The 15,931-nt window shown below is 43.1% G+C and overlaps 1 protein-coding gene across 3 annotated transcripts in view; it reads left to right on the top strand.

The window, feature by feature from the left end:
* MPP2 (MAGUK p55 scaffold protein 2) overlaps positions 1–15,931 on the top strand; it is a 66,133-nt gene that overhangs the window by 42,528 nt on the left and 7,674 nt on the right. For 2 of the 3 annotated variants that reach the window (XM_075350212.1, XM_075350213.1), the window contains 6 exons: positions 1,585–1,734; positions 1,839–2,066; positions 3,637–3,768; positions 4,172–4,277; positions 4,389–4,457; positions 4,973–5,134. In XM_075350212.1, coding sequence (XP_075206327.1) covers positions 1,585–1,734; positions 1,839–2,066; positions 3,637–3,768; positions 4,172–4,277; positions 4,389–4,457; positions 4,973–5,134 — 847 coding nt within the window. The remainder of the gene's footprint in view (positions 1–1,584; positions 1,735–1,838; positions 2,067–3,636; positions 3,769–4,171; positions 4,278–4,388; positions 4,458–4,972; positions 5,135–15,931) is intronic. The other variant, XM_075350214.1, reaches the window with a different exon arrangement.

Below are 15,931 nucleotides of genomic sequence, written 5' to 3'. Positions count from 1 at the left end.
GGTTTTATGAGCAATGCTTTGCAATAAGAGCAAATACTCACCGTGCACACGTCTGGTTCCGTCCTTTCACCACGCTCTGACCCGCTCTGGAGGTAACTTTCTGTACATATGTATTGTATACTGTACACAGTATACCATTGTACAGTACAGTATATATTATATAGCATGTCTACCAATTTGCATTTGTGGATACAGTATTGCACTTTCTTTCTGTTAACCTGTACAGCACATTGCTTATACTGTACTTCTCGCACACCAACAATTTTTTTGTAAGCTAACGTGCAGTTTAATTTGTGTTATATGCTTTTACTGTACAGTATTTTGTATTAGTGTACTGTAATAATTTTATGTAAATACAGTACATTATTTTGTATTACTGTAATAAGTTTGTATAAATACAGTAAATATTTTTGGGTTGTGGAACGAATTGTCTGTGTTTCAATTATTTCCTATGGGAAAATTCGCTTTGATATAAGAGTAACTTGGTTTAAGAGCATAGTCCCGGAACAAATTATGCTCGTAATCCAAGGTTCCACTGTTATAACCTAAAGCCAGTGCTATACTGGCACTATCAGGCTGAGTTCAAACATACCTTTACTGGTCAGCTTGGATATATAGGTTTTGAAATCCAAGAAAGTAAAGTTTATAAAATCGCCAGCTTCTTGAGTGACAGCAGCTGAGGATCAGATAATATCTGGGGGGGGTGTGCATAGTTATTCCCTCCCCCTGTTAGAATTAGCATAAGTATTATATAATTTATTTACTTTGGCTTGCAGGACCTGTGTGAGGCCATACCCATGTGACCAGAAAGGGCGGGGTCTCAGCCAACAGAAACATGTTGCTTCCTGGTATCAGCTTTGTTGGCTGAGGCCCCGCCCCTTCTGGTCACATGGGTATGACCTCACACAGGTCCTGCATGCCAAAGTAAATCAATTGTATAATGCTTATTCTAATTCTAGCAGAGGGAGGAGATAACAGTGAATACCCCCCAGATATTATCTGATCCTCAGCTGCTGTCACTCAAGAAGCTGATTTTATAAACTTTACTTGTTTGGATTTCAAAACCTATACATCCGAGCTGACCACTAAAGGTATATATAGAGTCAGACTGATAGTGCCAGTATAGCATTGGCTTTAGGTTATATAATATATACGAAAATCCTGGTGATTGGTTCCCTTTAAAATTAATATAAAAGCTTCCTTAGAGAATGCTAGTAAAACAATTAGACACCACTTAAAGAATGAACTGGTGTTCTTAGATGTGTCATAGATATTTTCAGATTGAGAATAAACGTTTTTGCTTAGTTGGTGTAATGGAAAATTTTGCAACTTTCTAATAGATTTTGAAAATAGTGAAACTGGGAAGATTTATGAATATCATTAGAAATGTAGATAAGAACGTGGGATCAGCTGGGTCCTGTGACCACATCAATTATGAGTGACACTGCTGCCACTTCCACACCTCTACTTACAGTCTCAATGAGAAACTTGATTAAAAAAGTTAACTCTTCAAAGCAGGGTGAATTTTGACTTGATTCGATATTGTCAGTTACATCATGTTCATATATTTTTCTTTTTCTCCAGTCTCTATTACAAACTCATGACTCAGTGGCATCCAAAAATTATGAAACCCCTCCTCCTAGTCCTCTCATGGATCCCACTCTGAGCAACCAGCCGGTTCCACCCGATGCAGTGCGTATGGTTGGAGTAAGAAAGAATGCAGGAGAACATTTGGTAAATTGGAAAGCAAAGCTGCCAGGGTATTTTCCATTATTATTACCATGACTTGTGCTTGTGTCCTTGCATTTGTCACTTTTGTTGTTGTCTCCCATCACCAGGGAGTGACTTTCCGTGTGGAAGGTGGTGAACTGGTGATTGCCAGGATCTTGCATGGTGGTGTGATTGACCAACAAGGTCTTCTACATGTGGGAGATGTCATCAGAGAGGTGAATGGTCGCGAAGTGGGAAGTGACCCTCAAGCCCTGCAAGAAATGCTCCGGGAAGCAAGTGGCAGTGTGGTATTGAAAATCCTTCCAAGTTATCAAGAGCAACACCCTCTACGGCAGGTACCAAATTGAAGGGACTGATTGTAATACTAAGTCAAAGAGGTTTTTGAGAAATAAACTGTTCTTTATTATACTTGAATTTGGTACTGTATATCAACTTCATTCAATTCCCCATTGATGGCTTATCAATATGTGGTTAAATCCAACTTCAGAACACGAATGAATAGCAGAATGAAGGAACCGAACTGTTGTTTGTTAACTATTATCCTCCAATATGCATTATTTTAAAGTTAGTCAAACTCAGCAATTTTGGCAAATTAGTTGACCATCGGATCTGATTTAGGGGGATTCCGAACAGACAATGTAGACGGAGGGAAAAATTGGAAGTGTTCAAACACACAATCCTTGCACAAACTTTGCCGACTGTCATGCGCTGTCGGGCTCTGTTCACATTGCAGATTCTGACACTTCGCCCAATGGTTTCTTTAGTTTCTGGGATCAACACAGGCAGACTCGGTTGTGTGCGGAATCATAGGTAGGCTGGCAAAAGTTAATCTCTGCTAGTCTGCTTGTTAGGTTCCTTTGATCATATGTGGTGGGGAGGTCAATGACATCTGCTCCCCTTCCATTTAAGCTGGATGAAATCTTCTACCCATGCCAGCTATAGTTTCTATGTTGGTCTGTATGGTGTGGTGTCCCAGATTCTCTGGGCTATTTGCTTGTTAGGCCGGTTTCACACTTGCGTTGTTTTGACAGGAACAGGTTCTGTCATAAATGTAGTACAGTTCATTTATTTACAGTGGAAGTGTGACACTATGTGGACACATGCGGGTAGTGTATGAAGCACACAATAGCATGGTGTCGCGCTTCCACTGTAAATAAATGAACTGTACTGCATTTGTGACGGAACCCGTTCCCGTCAAAACAACGAAAGTATGAAACCAGCCTTAAGGTTGTGGAAGTTTATCAATGTTGTTTTGCAGCCTTCTTCCAAATCTTGTGTTTCCTCCTGGATCTCTTATTGTCTTTACTTTTGAATGTGCATGCTGTGTGACAGAATTTTGGTTTCCCTTGTCTCTCTATATCTATGACTTTCATTACACTCTTGTCCCATCCCTGCCTTGAGGAGGGGAAGGGGGAATCAGTTCAGGACTGGTCAGAAGCAGTGTCAGGAAGGAGACTCAGGCATCACCACCATTAGGAGTATCCCTGAGAATATGGATAGCATAGGGTCCCTTAGCTTGAGGGACTGCTTAGGGGCCCGGGTTCCCTGCTATCCCTGAGTCATCATGACATTATGTTTCTAGAGAAAATTATCTCAATGATTTCCAGACTCTGAAAATATTGAAAACCTACAATTGCGGCTGTCAGTCGATGCTAAGAGTTGTAGTTTTACAACAGTTTATAGAAACACAGCATAAAAATCAATGGTCTAGCCTGAGCAAATCCCTTTTATATGGAGTTGCCTCAGATTTTTAAAAAAGGAACTAATTATTTTTTACAATACAAACAGCACCTCCAGAGCCCATAGGCCGTGTCTGGCATTACAATTCAACACCTTTAAAAATAGATAGGTGTTCTCTCAATTCAATTAAGTTGTAAATAATAACATGGTGTTGACTTTTTTTAGGTATTCGTAAAATGTCACTTCAGCTATGACCCCTCCAATGACAGTTTGATTCCATGTAAAGAGGCAGGTCTGGCGTTCCAAGCAGGAGACCTTCTACAGATTGTCAATCAGGAAGACCCCAACTGGTGGCAGGTGAGACATGTCAGACATACTGTATGTTCCTTGTTCAAATTTAATTGTCTCTTTAAGATGTAATCTACAGTATCACAAAATTTTTGTAGACAATAAAAAGTGTATGTTCCACCTTTGGTGTCTACTGAACATTTACTTAGATCGCCATAGCCGACCCCAAACAATCGTGCCCTGGCATCATCTACGATTTGCCTGGTGTAGTTACCAGACCTGTACTCTAAATGTACAATTTGGTACCCCATGTGCTGATCTTGGGGAATGTAGTTGTCCTGTTTTTATTTGGTTATTCATAGTCCTGGCATGAGACCAATCAAGCCTTTCAATATGGGCAAGTGTCACAAAAATAATTTTAACTTTTTCGCTGATTTTATATTTTTCTCCTGTTTTCATTCCTCTGCTTCAGGCCTGCTTAGTGAAGGGTGGAACCGCCGGACTCATTCCCAGCCAGTTACTGGAGGAGAAGAGAAAAGCTTTTGTTAAAAGAGATGGTGAGCTAGGCCCAAATTCCAGTGAGTAGCCTGTAGATTGTCGAAAGTGTGTCACCGTACTACCAACGTCGTAGGTATTGAATGAATCTGTGGAATTTCACATATTTGCCTTATGTAAAAATATGTTCTTAGGTGCCCTTTGTGGAAGTATGGGAGGGAAGAAGAAGAAGAGGATCATGTATGTAACCACCAAGAATGCAGGTAAAAGGTCTTCTAAAATATTATAAGTGATCCAAAATATTCCAACACGGAGGTGTCTAAAATGAAATAAGTAAATTCTGAAATAATGATTTTGGTAAAACGTTAATGTTTTTTTTGTTCCCTTGTAATCAATACTTAGTTAGACATTGACCCTTAGATTATTTTTTTTAAAACAAAACTATTTACAGGAAGGGTTTCACAGCAATCAGTGATCAATCAGCACAATCCAGCAGGTGTGCAGTTCTCCCACAGCACCCCCACAGGAAAAATGAGGCATTACACAATTTACCTTGAAATTATTAAGCTTACTGAGTAATACATGGGCACACCGAGTCCTCTAAAGAGAGGTAGATGCGCATTGTAACCTCAAATAGGCGGCAGAGAAGACTGGGCAGTATTCAAAAAGAATAAACCTAAGATACCAGTGAATATGTTGCATCTTGCTATCCCCATATAGTTTATTGCCACAGTCAGGACCACGGTACTTTGTAACCTGATACTTTTCTCTTATACAGAGTTTGACCGCCATGAACTTCTCATATATGAAGAGGTTGCAAAGATGCCCCCCTTTAGAAGAAAGACCCTCATTCTGATTGGTGCACAGGGAGTGGGAAGGAGAAGTCTAAAGAACAAACTGCTAACTTCAGACTCATTAAGATATGGCACCACCACACCTTGTGAGTTTATTACCACCTTAACAGGAATACATCTTAAACAAGCTATACCGTGATATAGGGGACTTAGCCTCTCTAGAAATTGTGCTAACATTGTAACTGTTACTGGTACAGTGACTGAGAAAGTTAGTTTTAATTTTAGAAATGAGGGGATTTGGTGGCTAAGAGTTTGATACACCATTATGCTCCCTCATTTTACTTGTTTTGTTGCGGGCTTTTACTGCTTCTGATTGACAGGGCTCGCTTTCCAGGACTAAAAAAAATCAGCCAAAATGTTTGTGCCTGTGCAGTGACACAGCCTGTGAACTGACAGTCAGTGCCAGCTTGGTGCGCACAAAGTGGTCGGGCGTATTTTTCACTCAGGCTGCTCTCTTCAGACATCACTCGCTTCCAGGTGTATTAATGGAAGTACAAGTGGAGTCAGCAGGGGGAAGCTAGAGAGGAGCACACCAACTGCTACCGCGTGCGCATGTTACCGTGCCCAGGCACGGTACAGAACAGGGTGATGTGTGTGGAACCATATCCCATTAGTGCTGGTACCTCTATGTCAAAGATCAACATCTTGTCCTCTGCTGCACATAGTGCGAAGCTGCCGTCTCTTGAATACACATTAAAAAGTCCAAGCCAGGATTTAGAAACTTAGTTTTCTTCATATTCAAATAACCTTAAGTACAGGGTATAGCTAGTAAGACATCTTCCAGTTTCCACTCTAACATAGACCGGCTGTTCCAGGAGTGTTATAGACATGATCTTATTCTCTTCCACAGAGGCTACCAAGGAGAGAGAGGAAAGTTTGTCTGCATCCTACTGATCTAGAATCACATGGGTTCACCTATTTCCTGTGGCTATATTACCCCAGGCACTGCTATACTACTTTCCCAGGACTGCTCTTGTTCATGTCCCCATGCCACTGTCCTTCAGCAGGGCATGGGGACAATGGCCTTCTTCACTAAGATCCCCATTTACACTGGCCTGGCAAATGTTTCCTCACTTTTTCAAAACGCTTGCCTGGTAGGGGCTCCCCTTTGCTCGTTCAGTCTATGGAGAGTTACATCTGCATCCTTAGCCCGGTCTATTCATACATCATTTATATATGTCCTTTCTCTTCTTTGCTTCCACTACACAACTACTTCTAAACAGGAACAACACTTTTCCTGAACTCCAACACTCCTTCCCCTGGCTGACTCAATGTTAACCCTGTCTTCCCTGAACCTTTTTTCACAGAGGAATTCTAAAAATATGAACAGAGAGACAATGACCTGTTATGGCCAGTATTAGTAATGCGGCCCACATGCCATTATTAGTCATGTGCATGCGTGCTCACCATTGCTTGATGTTCGATCCAGCATTGGGTACACTCATTACTGAACCAAGCATCAAGGGTGCTCAAGCGCCATGCTCGAGTCCCCACCTGACATGTTTCGTGGCTTTTTCAAAGCCAATCAATATGTGGGGATTAACTGCCATATACGGTAAAGCCGTAGCCATGTCGGCTACTGGCATTACTGTGATTGGCTGGCTGCATCACATCAATGGGTCTTATATAAGACCCGGGGGTGCAATGCTTGTCACACTGTAGTTCAGGGAGAGATGATATAGAAGAGTTAGCTTATATTAGAGCAGGCATATAGGCAGGGTTTATTGCAAAACAGTCCTTCTATACTTATACTGGTGATGCAACCTAAAACCAAAAGTCCTTTTCAGGGCTAATTACTGGCCTTTATTCTAGTAAATCCACTGTTACCTATATTGAGTGAAGGGATAGCAGCTGAAGGAGGGATAGTTTTAGATTAGAGCAGGCATATAGGCAGGGTTTATTGCCTTACAATCCTTCTATACTTGTACTGCTGCAACCTAAAACCAAAATTACTTTTTAAGGCTTATTACTGTCCTTTATTTTAGTAAAATATCTGTTACATGCATTGAGTGGAAGAAAAGCTAGTGGAGGAGAGTTAGTTTTGGATTAGAACACACATATAGGCAAGGTTTATTGTCTTACAGTCTTTCTATACTTATATTGCTGCTGCAACCTAAAAACAAAAGTCCTTTTCAGGGCTACATACTGTCCTTTATTCTCGAAAAACTGATGTTACCGGCATTCATTTTAGGGATAACTGATGGAGGTGGGATAGTTTAGGATTAGAGACATATTGCAGGGTAATTATTGCCTTACTCGCTTTTACAGACTGAAAGTAAAACATACAAAACCAAGATAAAGAGGAATTTACAGGAAAAAATGTTAGAAAACATTCTTTCCTATTTAATGACTTGTATATAAGGTAAAATTAAAAAGAAAAAAAATGCCTCAGACACCCATTAATAACCAGACCATTTCTCAACGTATTTCCCCATTGCCTATGGCTACAGTAGATAACATAGTAGTAGGGGAAATAAAACCACACCCACCGGTCATCACTGGTAAATGTAATTTTAACATTTTACTATCTTATCTGGGTATATAGTGTGTGGGACATAGTTAGACACATCCTGTTTAATTTATGAAGGAGGGACTCTGAAACTCACAAATTCTATGCGGACAATGCAAGAACTGCCAAAAATTAGAAGGAAGAGGGACTCCAATACACCCTATATTAGACATACAGTAGCGCCTCATACATATTCTGTTGAAATTGTTAGGCAGTGGGACTCCTACACTCATAAAGCCTATGCACTAAGTGCAAGGACTGTAAAAAAATATGAGGGACTGCAATACACCCTACAAGACACATAGAGAAAGGCCTCAGTAAACCTTTTTTTCCCATTTTTAAAGAGTGGATCTCCAAGATTGGTAAAACCTATGCAATAAGAGCAAGGGATGAAAAACATTTACTCCTGGGGGGTATACATCTATACTGTATATGTAAGAGAATTAAAAAGGTAGGCCTCATACACATCCTGAAAAAATGTGAAGGAGGGGTTCATACAAACTTCGGAAAAATTAAGAGCAAGTGTCGTATGTTGACCCTCTAAAAATTAAGAGTAAAGGCAGCCTGATGAGGAGCTAGGGCCGTCTGATAACTCTCTAAAAATTAAGAGCAAAAGCGGCCCAATGAGCTTCTAAAAATTAAGAGCAAGGGCCATCCGATGACCCCATTAAGCAAGGATGACCTGATGAGCCTCTAAAAATTACTGTAAGATCGAGCCTTGCTTGATGACCCTCTAAAAATTAAGAGTGAAAACATCCTGAATTACCTCTAGAAATTAAGAGCGAGGGTCCCCAGATGACCCCATAAAAAATTAAGAGTGAGGGTGGCTTGATGAGCATCTAAAAATTAGGAGATGGCCGCCTGATGACCCCATAAAAATTAAGAATGAGGGTAGCCTAATGAGCCTCTAAAAATTAAGAGCGAGGGTTTCATGATGACCTTGTTGATATTGTAATTCCTGTAATTCCTAATCCCTGCACTGCCCCGCGTCTCTTTCCTGGCAGGGATCACCATCAAGGCCGCCCACGTGTTCCTCCTGCTCTGGTCCTCTCTGTGGCTCCAAGGGCCTGCACACGTCACACAGGTCTATTGTTCACGTGCTTAGGATGCGCTCCTGTGCAATTCCTACTTCTTAGAGGTGCAGTGCGCGTAGTCCGAAAATGTCCCGTCTATGGGTGGGAGGCACTAGCTATTTAAGGCACCCTCCCCTGTAGGGAAGTGTCTGAGCAAATTTTGTATCTAGTGGGTCTTGCAGTTCCTAATGTGTTGTCAGGTCCCTCTGATCAGGGGTCGGATTCAGCCGGTTCTGTCCGGTTCTGGAGAACCGGTTGTTAAAATAGCAGCCGGTTCCCAGAACCGGCAAGAAATAGCTGCGGCGACCCGGTTCCCTGTATTCATTTGTGTTAGTGTCTCTTTAAGACACTGACACAAATGAATCCCTGCACGTCCGCGCCGCACTTCCGGGTACAGTGGAGCCTGTCTGCTGCCTGACCCGGCGTGCAGCGACGCGCTGACGCTAGAGAGGTCACGGCAGCGTGGGGAGGTAGCTCCTCCTTCTGCCGTCTGTCAGCGTGCAGAGACGAGCCGCGGAGGAGGACGGAAGACAGAGGAGAAGCTGCCGGTGCTTGCAGCAGGGAAGCGCTCAGTGAGCCGAAGATGCAGGGAGAGGACCCGCATAAGATGGCAGCTATGTGTGGCTATATGGGGAGAGGCCACATAAGATGGGAGCGCTATATGGGGAGAGGGGCCACATACGATGGGAGCTATATGGGGAGAGGGGCCACATAAGGTGGGAGCTATATGAGGAGAGGCCACATAAGGTGGGAGCGCTATATGGGGAGAGGGGCCACATACGATGGGAGCTATATGTGGCTATATGGGGAGAGGGGCAACATAAAATGGGAGCTATATGGGGAGAGCCACATAAGATGGGAGCCATATGGGGAGAGGGGCCACATAAGGTGCGAGCTTTATGGGGAGAGGCCATATAAGGTGGGAGCGCTATATGGGGAGAGGGGCCAGATAAGATGGGAGCTATATGTGGCTATATAGGGAGAGGGGCCACAGAAGATGGGAGCCATATGGGGAGAGGGGCCACCTAAGGTGGGAGCTATATGGGGAGAGGCCACATAAGGTGGGAGCGCTATATGGGGAGAGGGGCCACATACGATGGGAGCTATATGTGGCTATATGGGGAGAGGGGCCACATAAGATGGGAGCGCTATATGGAGAGAGGGGCCAGATAAGATGGGAGCCATATGGATAGAGGGGTCACATAAGTTGGGAGTGCTATATGGGGAGAGGGGCCACAGAAGATGGGAGCTATATGGGGAGAAGCCACATTAGATGGGAGCCATATGGGGAGAGGGGCCACATAAGATGGGAGCCATATGGGGAGAGGGGCCACATAAGATGGGAGCTATATGGGGAGAGGGACCACATAAGATAGGAGCTATATGGGAAAAGGAGCCATATGGGACAGGATCTGCAGGGGAAAAGGAGCACATGGGATGAGATCTGCAGGGGAAAGAGGCCTTAATGGGATGGGATCTCCAGGGGGAAAGAGGCCATCATGGGATGAGATCTGTAGTGGGAAAGGAGCCACATGGGATGAGATCTGCAGGGGAAAGGAGCACATGGGATGAGATCTGTAGGGGGAAAGAGGCCATGATGGGATGGGATCTGCAGGGGAAAGGAGCACATGGGATGAGATCTGTAGGGGGAAAGGAGCCACATGGGATGAGATCTGTAGGGGGAAAGAGGCCATGATGGGATGGGATCTGCAGGGGAAAGAGGCCACATGGGATGAGATTTGTAGGGGGAAAGAGGCCATGATGGGATGGGATCTGCAGGGGAAAAAAGGCCACATGGGATGGGATCTGCTGGGGAAAGAGGCCACATGGGATGAGATCTGTAGGGGGAAAGGAGTCACATGGGATGAGATCTGTATGGGGAAGGTCGCCCATTCCAATTTTAGCAGGGCTCCTTTAGTAATAATTTTTAAAAAATGTAGAAAAAACATTTAATACAATATGACTGGAACAACTGGTGCTAGACAGGAGAGTGACGGTATAGGAGGGGAAGGAGATTTTACTTTAAATTACTTGTATTTTTTGGTTGAGGAAACTGCATGAAAATGGGTGTGGCTAACAAAATGGGTGTGGTTACAGAATGGGTGTGGTTTTCAAATAGGCGGGGTTTACAGAGAAAGGAAAGTTTTTTTCAGCTCACCCGTAGTATTATTTCACCTGGCTCCAGGACCCAGAACGGTGCAGGGATATGAATTCCGTGTTCAGGAATATAAAGCAGCAAGTAGTGGAAATTCCTTTCCTGATCCAGCAACACGTCCGAGATAGATGTGAATTAAAAATTCATTTTATTGAAAAATTGTTAAAAACACCAATCATCAGAATGACATCCAAAAAAATTTTTTCTTTAAAAAGAAAGCGCTTTCTTTTTAAAGAAAAAATTTTTTTGGATGTCATTCTGATGATTGGTGTTTTTAACAATTTTTCAATAAAATGAATTTTTAATTCACATCTATCTCGGACGTGTTGCTGGATCAGGAAAGGGGTTTACAGAGAACCTGTTGTTAAAAATTTGAATCCCACCCCTGCCTCTGATCTTGTATTTGCATGTAGAATAAGGTTTATGGCACACTTAGAATTGTGGGTTCTCAAGAAGAGTTGAAACTCCACATGTGTGTAAAATGTCTGCACCAGATTTCGGCACAAAATTTGCACTTTCTGGAAAAAAACTATACTTGAAATATTGTCAAAGCTGTTTTTGTGCATTTTTTTGCCAAGAGATGCAGATTTGGTGCTGAAATGTTTACACTATATTCCTGCACCCAATCTATACCTCCTGGCAAAAAACACATCACTACCGCATCATGCCACATGCGATTTTGATGAGTTTTTTATGCCAGGAAGTGTAGATTGGGTGCATGAATATAGTGTATAAATTGAATCACCAAATTTGCATTTCCTGGCCCAAAAATGCAATGAAAATCTTTGTCTTACCAGGAGGTGCAAATTTGGTGCTGAAATCTGGTGGAGACATTTCAGCTTCAAATTTTCACCTTTTGGCAGAAAACTGCACCGAAACAGGTTCAAAACCTTTTTTGCATTTTTGGGCCAAGAGATGCTAATTTGGTGATGAAAGTTTTACAGCATGTTCATGCACCCAATCTACACCTCCTGGGGAAAAAAACCGCATCAAAACCACTTGTGGTAGGATACGCTAGCAATGTGTTTCTTTGCCAAGAGGTGTAGATTAGTTCCAGGAATATGCTGTCAAAATTTCAGCACAAAATCTCTATCTCTAGGCAAAAACATATGGTTTTTTGCCAGGAAATGCAGGTCTCACCTGAGGTGAGGTCATTGAGTTTACTGAGGTCACCTTAGGTCAGGTTACCTGTGGCCACAGCTGTGACCGCAACTAACCTAAGTGCTGTCACCGCTGATCACATGGATCACTCAGTCTCTGCTTGAACCTCACGGCAGGCATCATGTTCTATGGCCGCTTGGTGTGAATTCAGATGTAGCAGAGCTGGAATCATCGTGGGACCTCGTGTGGATTATGTTGGAGCTGCAGAGGTATTTTTGGGGTTAATAAATTAGTGAAAGAGGGTGTTTTTATATTTCATTTCAGGGAAAGGATTTTTCGGTGTTTGTGTTTATTTACTTTCACTTACAGATTAGTAATGGTGGTAGTCTCACATAACCTCCCCATTACTAATCTGGGGCTTAGTGGCCAAGCTGTGGACTATGATTAACGCCTTATTACCCCTGATTGTCACCACACCAGGGCAATCAGGAAGAGTTGGGTAAAGCACCGGGATCGTCGCATTTAATGGATGCAACAATCCTGGGCACTTGAAGGCTGCTATTTTTAGGCTGGGGGGTGCTTAGTAAGCATGGGTCTCCCCAGCCTGAGAGGATGATTTTTGCCATCCGATCAATTACCGATCCTTGGCAAGATCACCGACTTTTAGGGTAAAAAATCGCATGTCCAATCCCAATCCGGCCAAAGATCATATGATATTAACATTTTCCGATCTTTGCTGATCAGGATCGCTCAACTCTAGTAGGAGGTAGAGGAAAACCTGATGGCACTAAGGGTATGTGCGCACGTTGCTTTTTACCTGCTTTTTACCTGCTTTTTTGCTGCTTTTTCTTCTGCGCTGTTTAATGCCAAAATGGATGTGTTCTTCTATTCAAGCAAAGTCTATGGGAATTTGGGTTTCTTGTTCACACTATGTTGTTCAAAATGCTGCCTTTTTGTGGCAGAACTTTGGTCAAAAACTCAGCTTTGCAGTGCAAAACCCAAATGGCAAAAACAATTGACATGTTGCTTCTTTGAAAAGCTGAGTTTTTGACCAAAGTTCTGCCACAAAAAGGCAGCATTTTGAACAACATAGTGTGAACAAGAAACCCAAATTCCCATAGACTTTGCTTGAATAGAAGAACACATCCATTTTGGCATTAAACAGCGCAGAAGAAAAAGCAGCAAAAAAGCAGGTAAAAAGCAGGTAAAAAGCAACGTGCGCACATACCCTCAGGCCAAAAATCCTTGGCGTTAGTAGCAGCCCCAGCTGTTGTGAATGTCGTCTGTGTGGGTGCTGTTTTGGAGCTCTCTCTGGTGACCAGGAATGGTAGTGGAGCTGAGTCTGAGCCTGTGACTCAAACAGCTGTCGGCGTTAATTGGGAATTAAGGAAGTCTTATTGCAGACAAGCTTGGTGTATATAGGAGAGCACTTTTTGACTTGCTGGCGCCGGTTATAATTGAATTTTCCTCAGTCTCTGGATCTGGCTTGGAGTTCTGTCCTTCCCTGTTTCCCTGTGCAAGACTTCTGCAGATAAGTTTGTTAGGTTTTTCCTTGCTTCCTGGTTTTCACCTTAGGGTGTTTGTTTTTCTTTTTAGTTAGACAGAGAGAAACAAAAAAACAAACACCCTAAGGTGAAAACCAGGAAGCAAGGAAAAACCTTATAAACTTATCTTCAGAAGTCTTGTACAGGGAAACAGGGAAGGACAGAACTCCAAGCCAGATCCAGAGACTGAGGAAAATTCAATTATAACCGGCGCCAGCAAGGTAAAAAGCGCTCTCCTATATACAGGGGTAGTCACTTTTTGACCAACTTGGCTCTGTAAATATTTTGCCTATTTTATCTTTTTTAATATATTTATTTCGTACCCGCATGTGCATTGTTATAGATACATTCTCTCTGTAATTGATGCATGGTTAGTACATCTTTCTAATGTAGATATTAAAAATTATTCATTTTAAAGTTTTGTCTCTATTTTGTCTGTTAACTGATAAATATACAGTACAGACCAAAAGTTTGGACACAAACAACTATTGAGAGGAGACTTTGTGCAGCAGGCCTTCATGGTAAAATAGCTGCTAGGAAACCACTGCTTAGGACAGGCAACAAGCAGAAGAGACTTGTTTGGGCTAAAGAACACAAGGAATGGACATTAGACCAGTGGAAATCTGTGCTTTTGTCTGATGAGTCCAAATTTGAGATCTTTGGATCGAACCACCGTGTCTTTGTAGAAAAGGGGAACGGATGGACTTACCACCATGAAGCATGAAGGAGGAGGTGTGATGGTGTGAGGGTGCTTTGCTGGTGACACTGTTGGTGATTTATTCAAAATTGAAGGCATACTGAACCAGCATGGCTACCACAGCATCTTGCAGCGGCAAGCTATTCCATCCAGTTTGCATTTAGTTGGACCATCATTTATTTTTCAACAGGACAATGACCCCAAACACACCTCCAGGCTGTGTAAGGGCTATTTGACTAAAGGCCGCTTTACACGCTGCGACATCGCTCAAGCAATCTCGTTGGGGTCACGGAATTTGTGACGCACATCTGGCCGCTTTAGCGATGTCGTTGCGTGTGACACCTATGAGCGATTTTGAATCGTCGCAAAAACGTTCAAAATCGCTCATCGGTGACATTGCCCCCTATTCTTAATTATCGCTGCTGCTGCAGCTAGCGATGTAGTTGCTCGTTGCTGTGGCAGCACACATCGCTACGTGTGACACCGCAGGTACGAGGAACCTCACCTTACCTGCGCCCGCCCGCAATGAGGAAGGAAGGAGGTGGGCGGGATGTTACGTCCCGCTCATCTCCGCCCCTCTGCTTCTATTGGGCGGCGGTTCAGTGACGCTGCTGTGACGTCGCTGTGACGCTGAACGAACCGCCCCCTTAGAAAGGAGGCGGTTCGCCGGTCACAGCGACGTCGCTAGGCAGGTAAGTAGTGTGACGGGTCTGTGCGATGCTGTGTGCCACGGGCAGCGATTTGCCCGTGTCGCACAACCGATGGGGGCGGGTACGCACGCTACCGATATCGGTAACGATATCGCAGTGTGTAAAGCGGCCTTTAGAAGGAGAGTGATGGGATGCTACGCCAGATGACCTGGTCTCCACAGTCACCAGACTTGAACCCAATCGAAATGGTTTGGGGTGAGCTGGACCACAGAGTAAAGGACCAACAAGTGCTAAGCATCTCTGGGAACTCCTTCAAGACTGTTGGTAAACCATTTCCAGTGACTACTTCTAGAAGCTCATCAAGAGAATGCCAAGAGTGTGCAAAGCAGTAATCAAAGCAAAAGGTGCCTACTTTGAAGAACCTAGAATATAAGACATATTTTCAGTTGTGTCACACTTTTTTAAATATTTAATTCCACATGTTTTAATTCATAGTTTTGATGCCCTCAAAGTGAATCTACAATTTTTAGAGTCATGAAAATAAAGAAAACTCTTTGAATGAGAAGGTATATCCAAACTTTTGGTCTGTACTGTGTGTGTCTATATATATACATATATATATATATATATATATATATATATATATATGTATATATAAAATTTTGAACCATTAATTCGGTGAGAATTTAAATGAAATCGGTATTTCCTAGAACTATTGTCATGATCCAGGCTAGCTTTTCCCTGCTGCTGGTTACACCCAGCTCTGGCCTGGTCATGTAAGGGGTTAACTTCCATTGCCTCGTTCTGGATCCCAGGACGCTATATATTGGCTCTCTACCTATGGCTCAGTGCCAGTGATATTTCTGCCTTGCAGCTTGTATACTGGTTCTGGTGAGTGTTCCCGATCTGTCCTGCCTGCCTGCTACTGTGTCCTGACTTGTACCCTCCCCCGTTTGTCTGCCTGTCCCATTCCCAGACTTCCCTCTCCTGTCTGTTGTTTGTGTTTCCCTCTGCATACCTGATCTCCCGACTTCCGACTCGATTCTGTTTTCTGACTTTGATATTGATCCTCCCTTTGCAGTGACTCGACTTTCCTGGCTAGACCCTGACTTTTTGACTACTCTATTGCCCCTGGTGGTTCATCTGTTAACTGC

This window comes from Anomaloglossus baeobatrachus, chromosome 5, assembly GCF_048569485.1.
Source record: "Anomaloglossus baeobatrachus isolate aAnoBae1 chromosome 5, aAnoBae1.hap1, whole genome shotgun sequence".
NCBI lineage: Eukaryota > Metazoa > Chordata > Amphibia > Anura > Aromobatidae > Anomaloglossus > Anomaloglossus baeobatrachus.
Note: the sequence above shows the minus strand (reverse complement) of the source record. Positions and strands in the feature narration are given on the sequence as shown.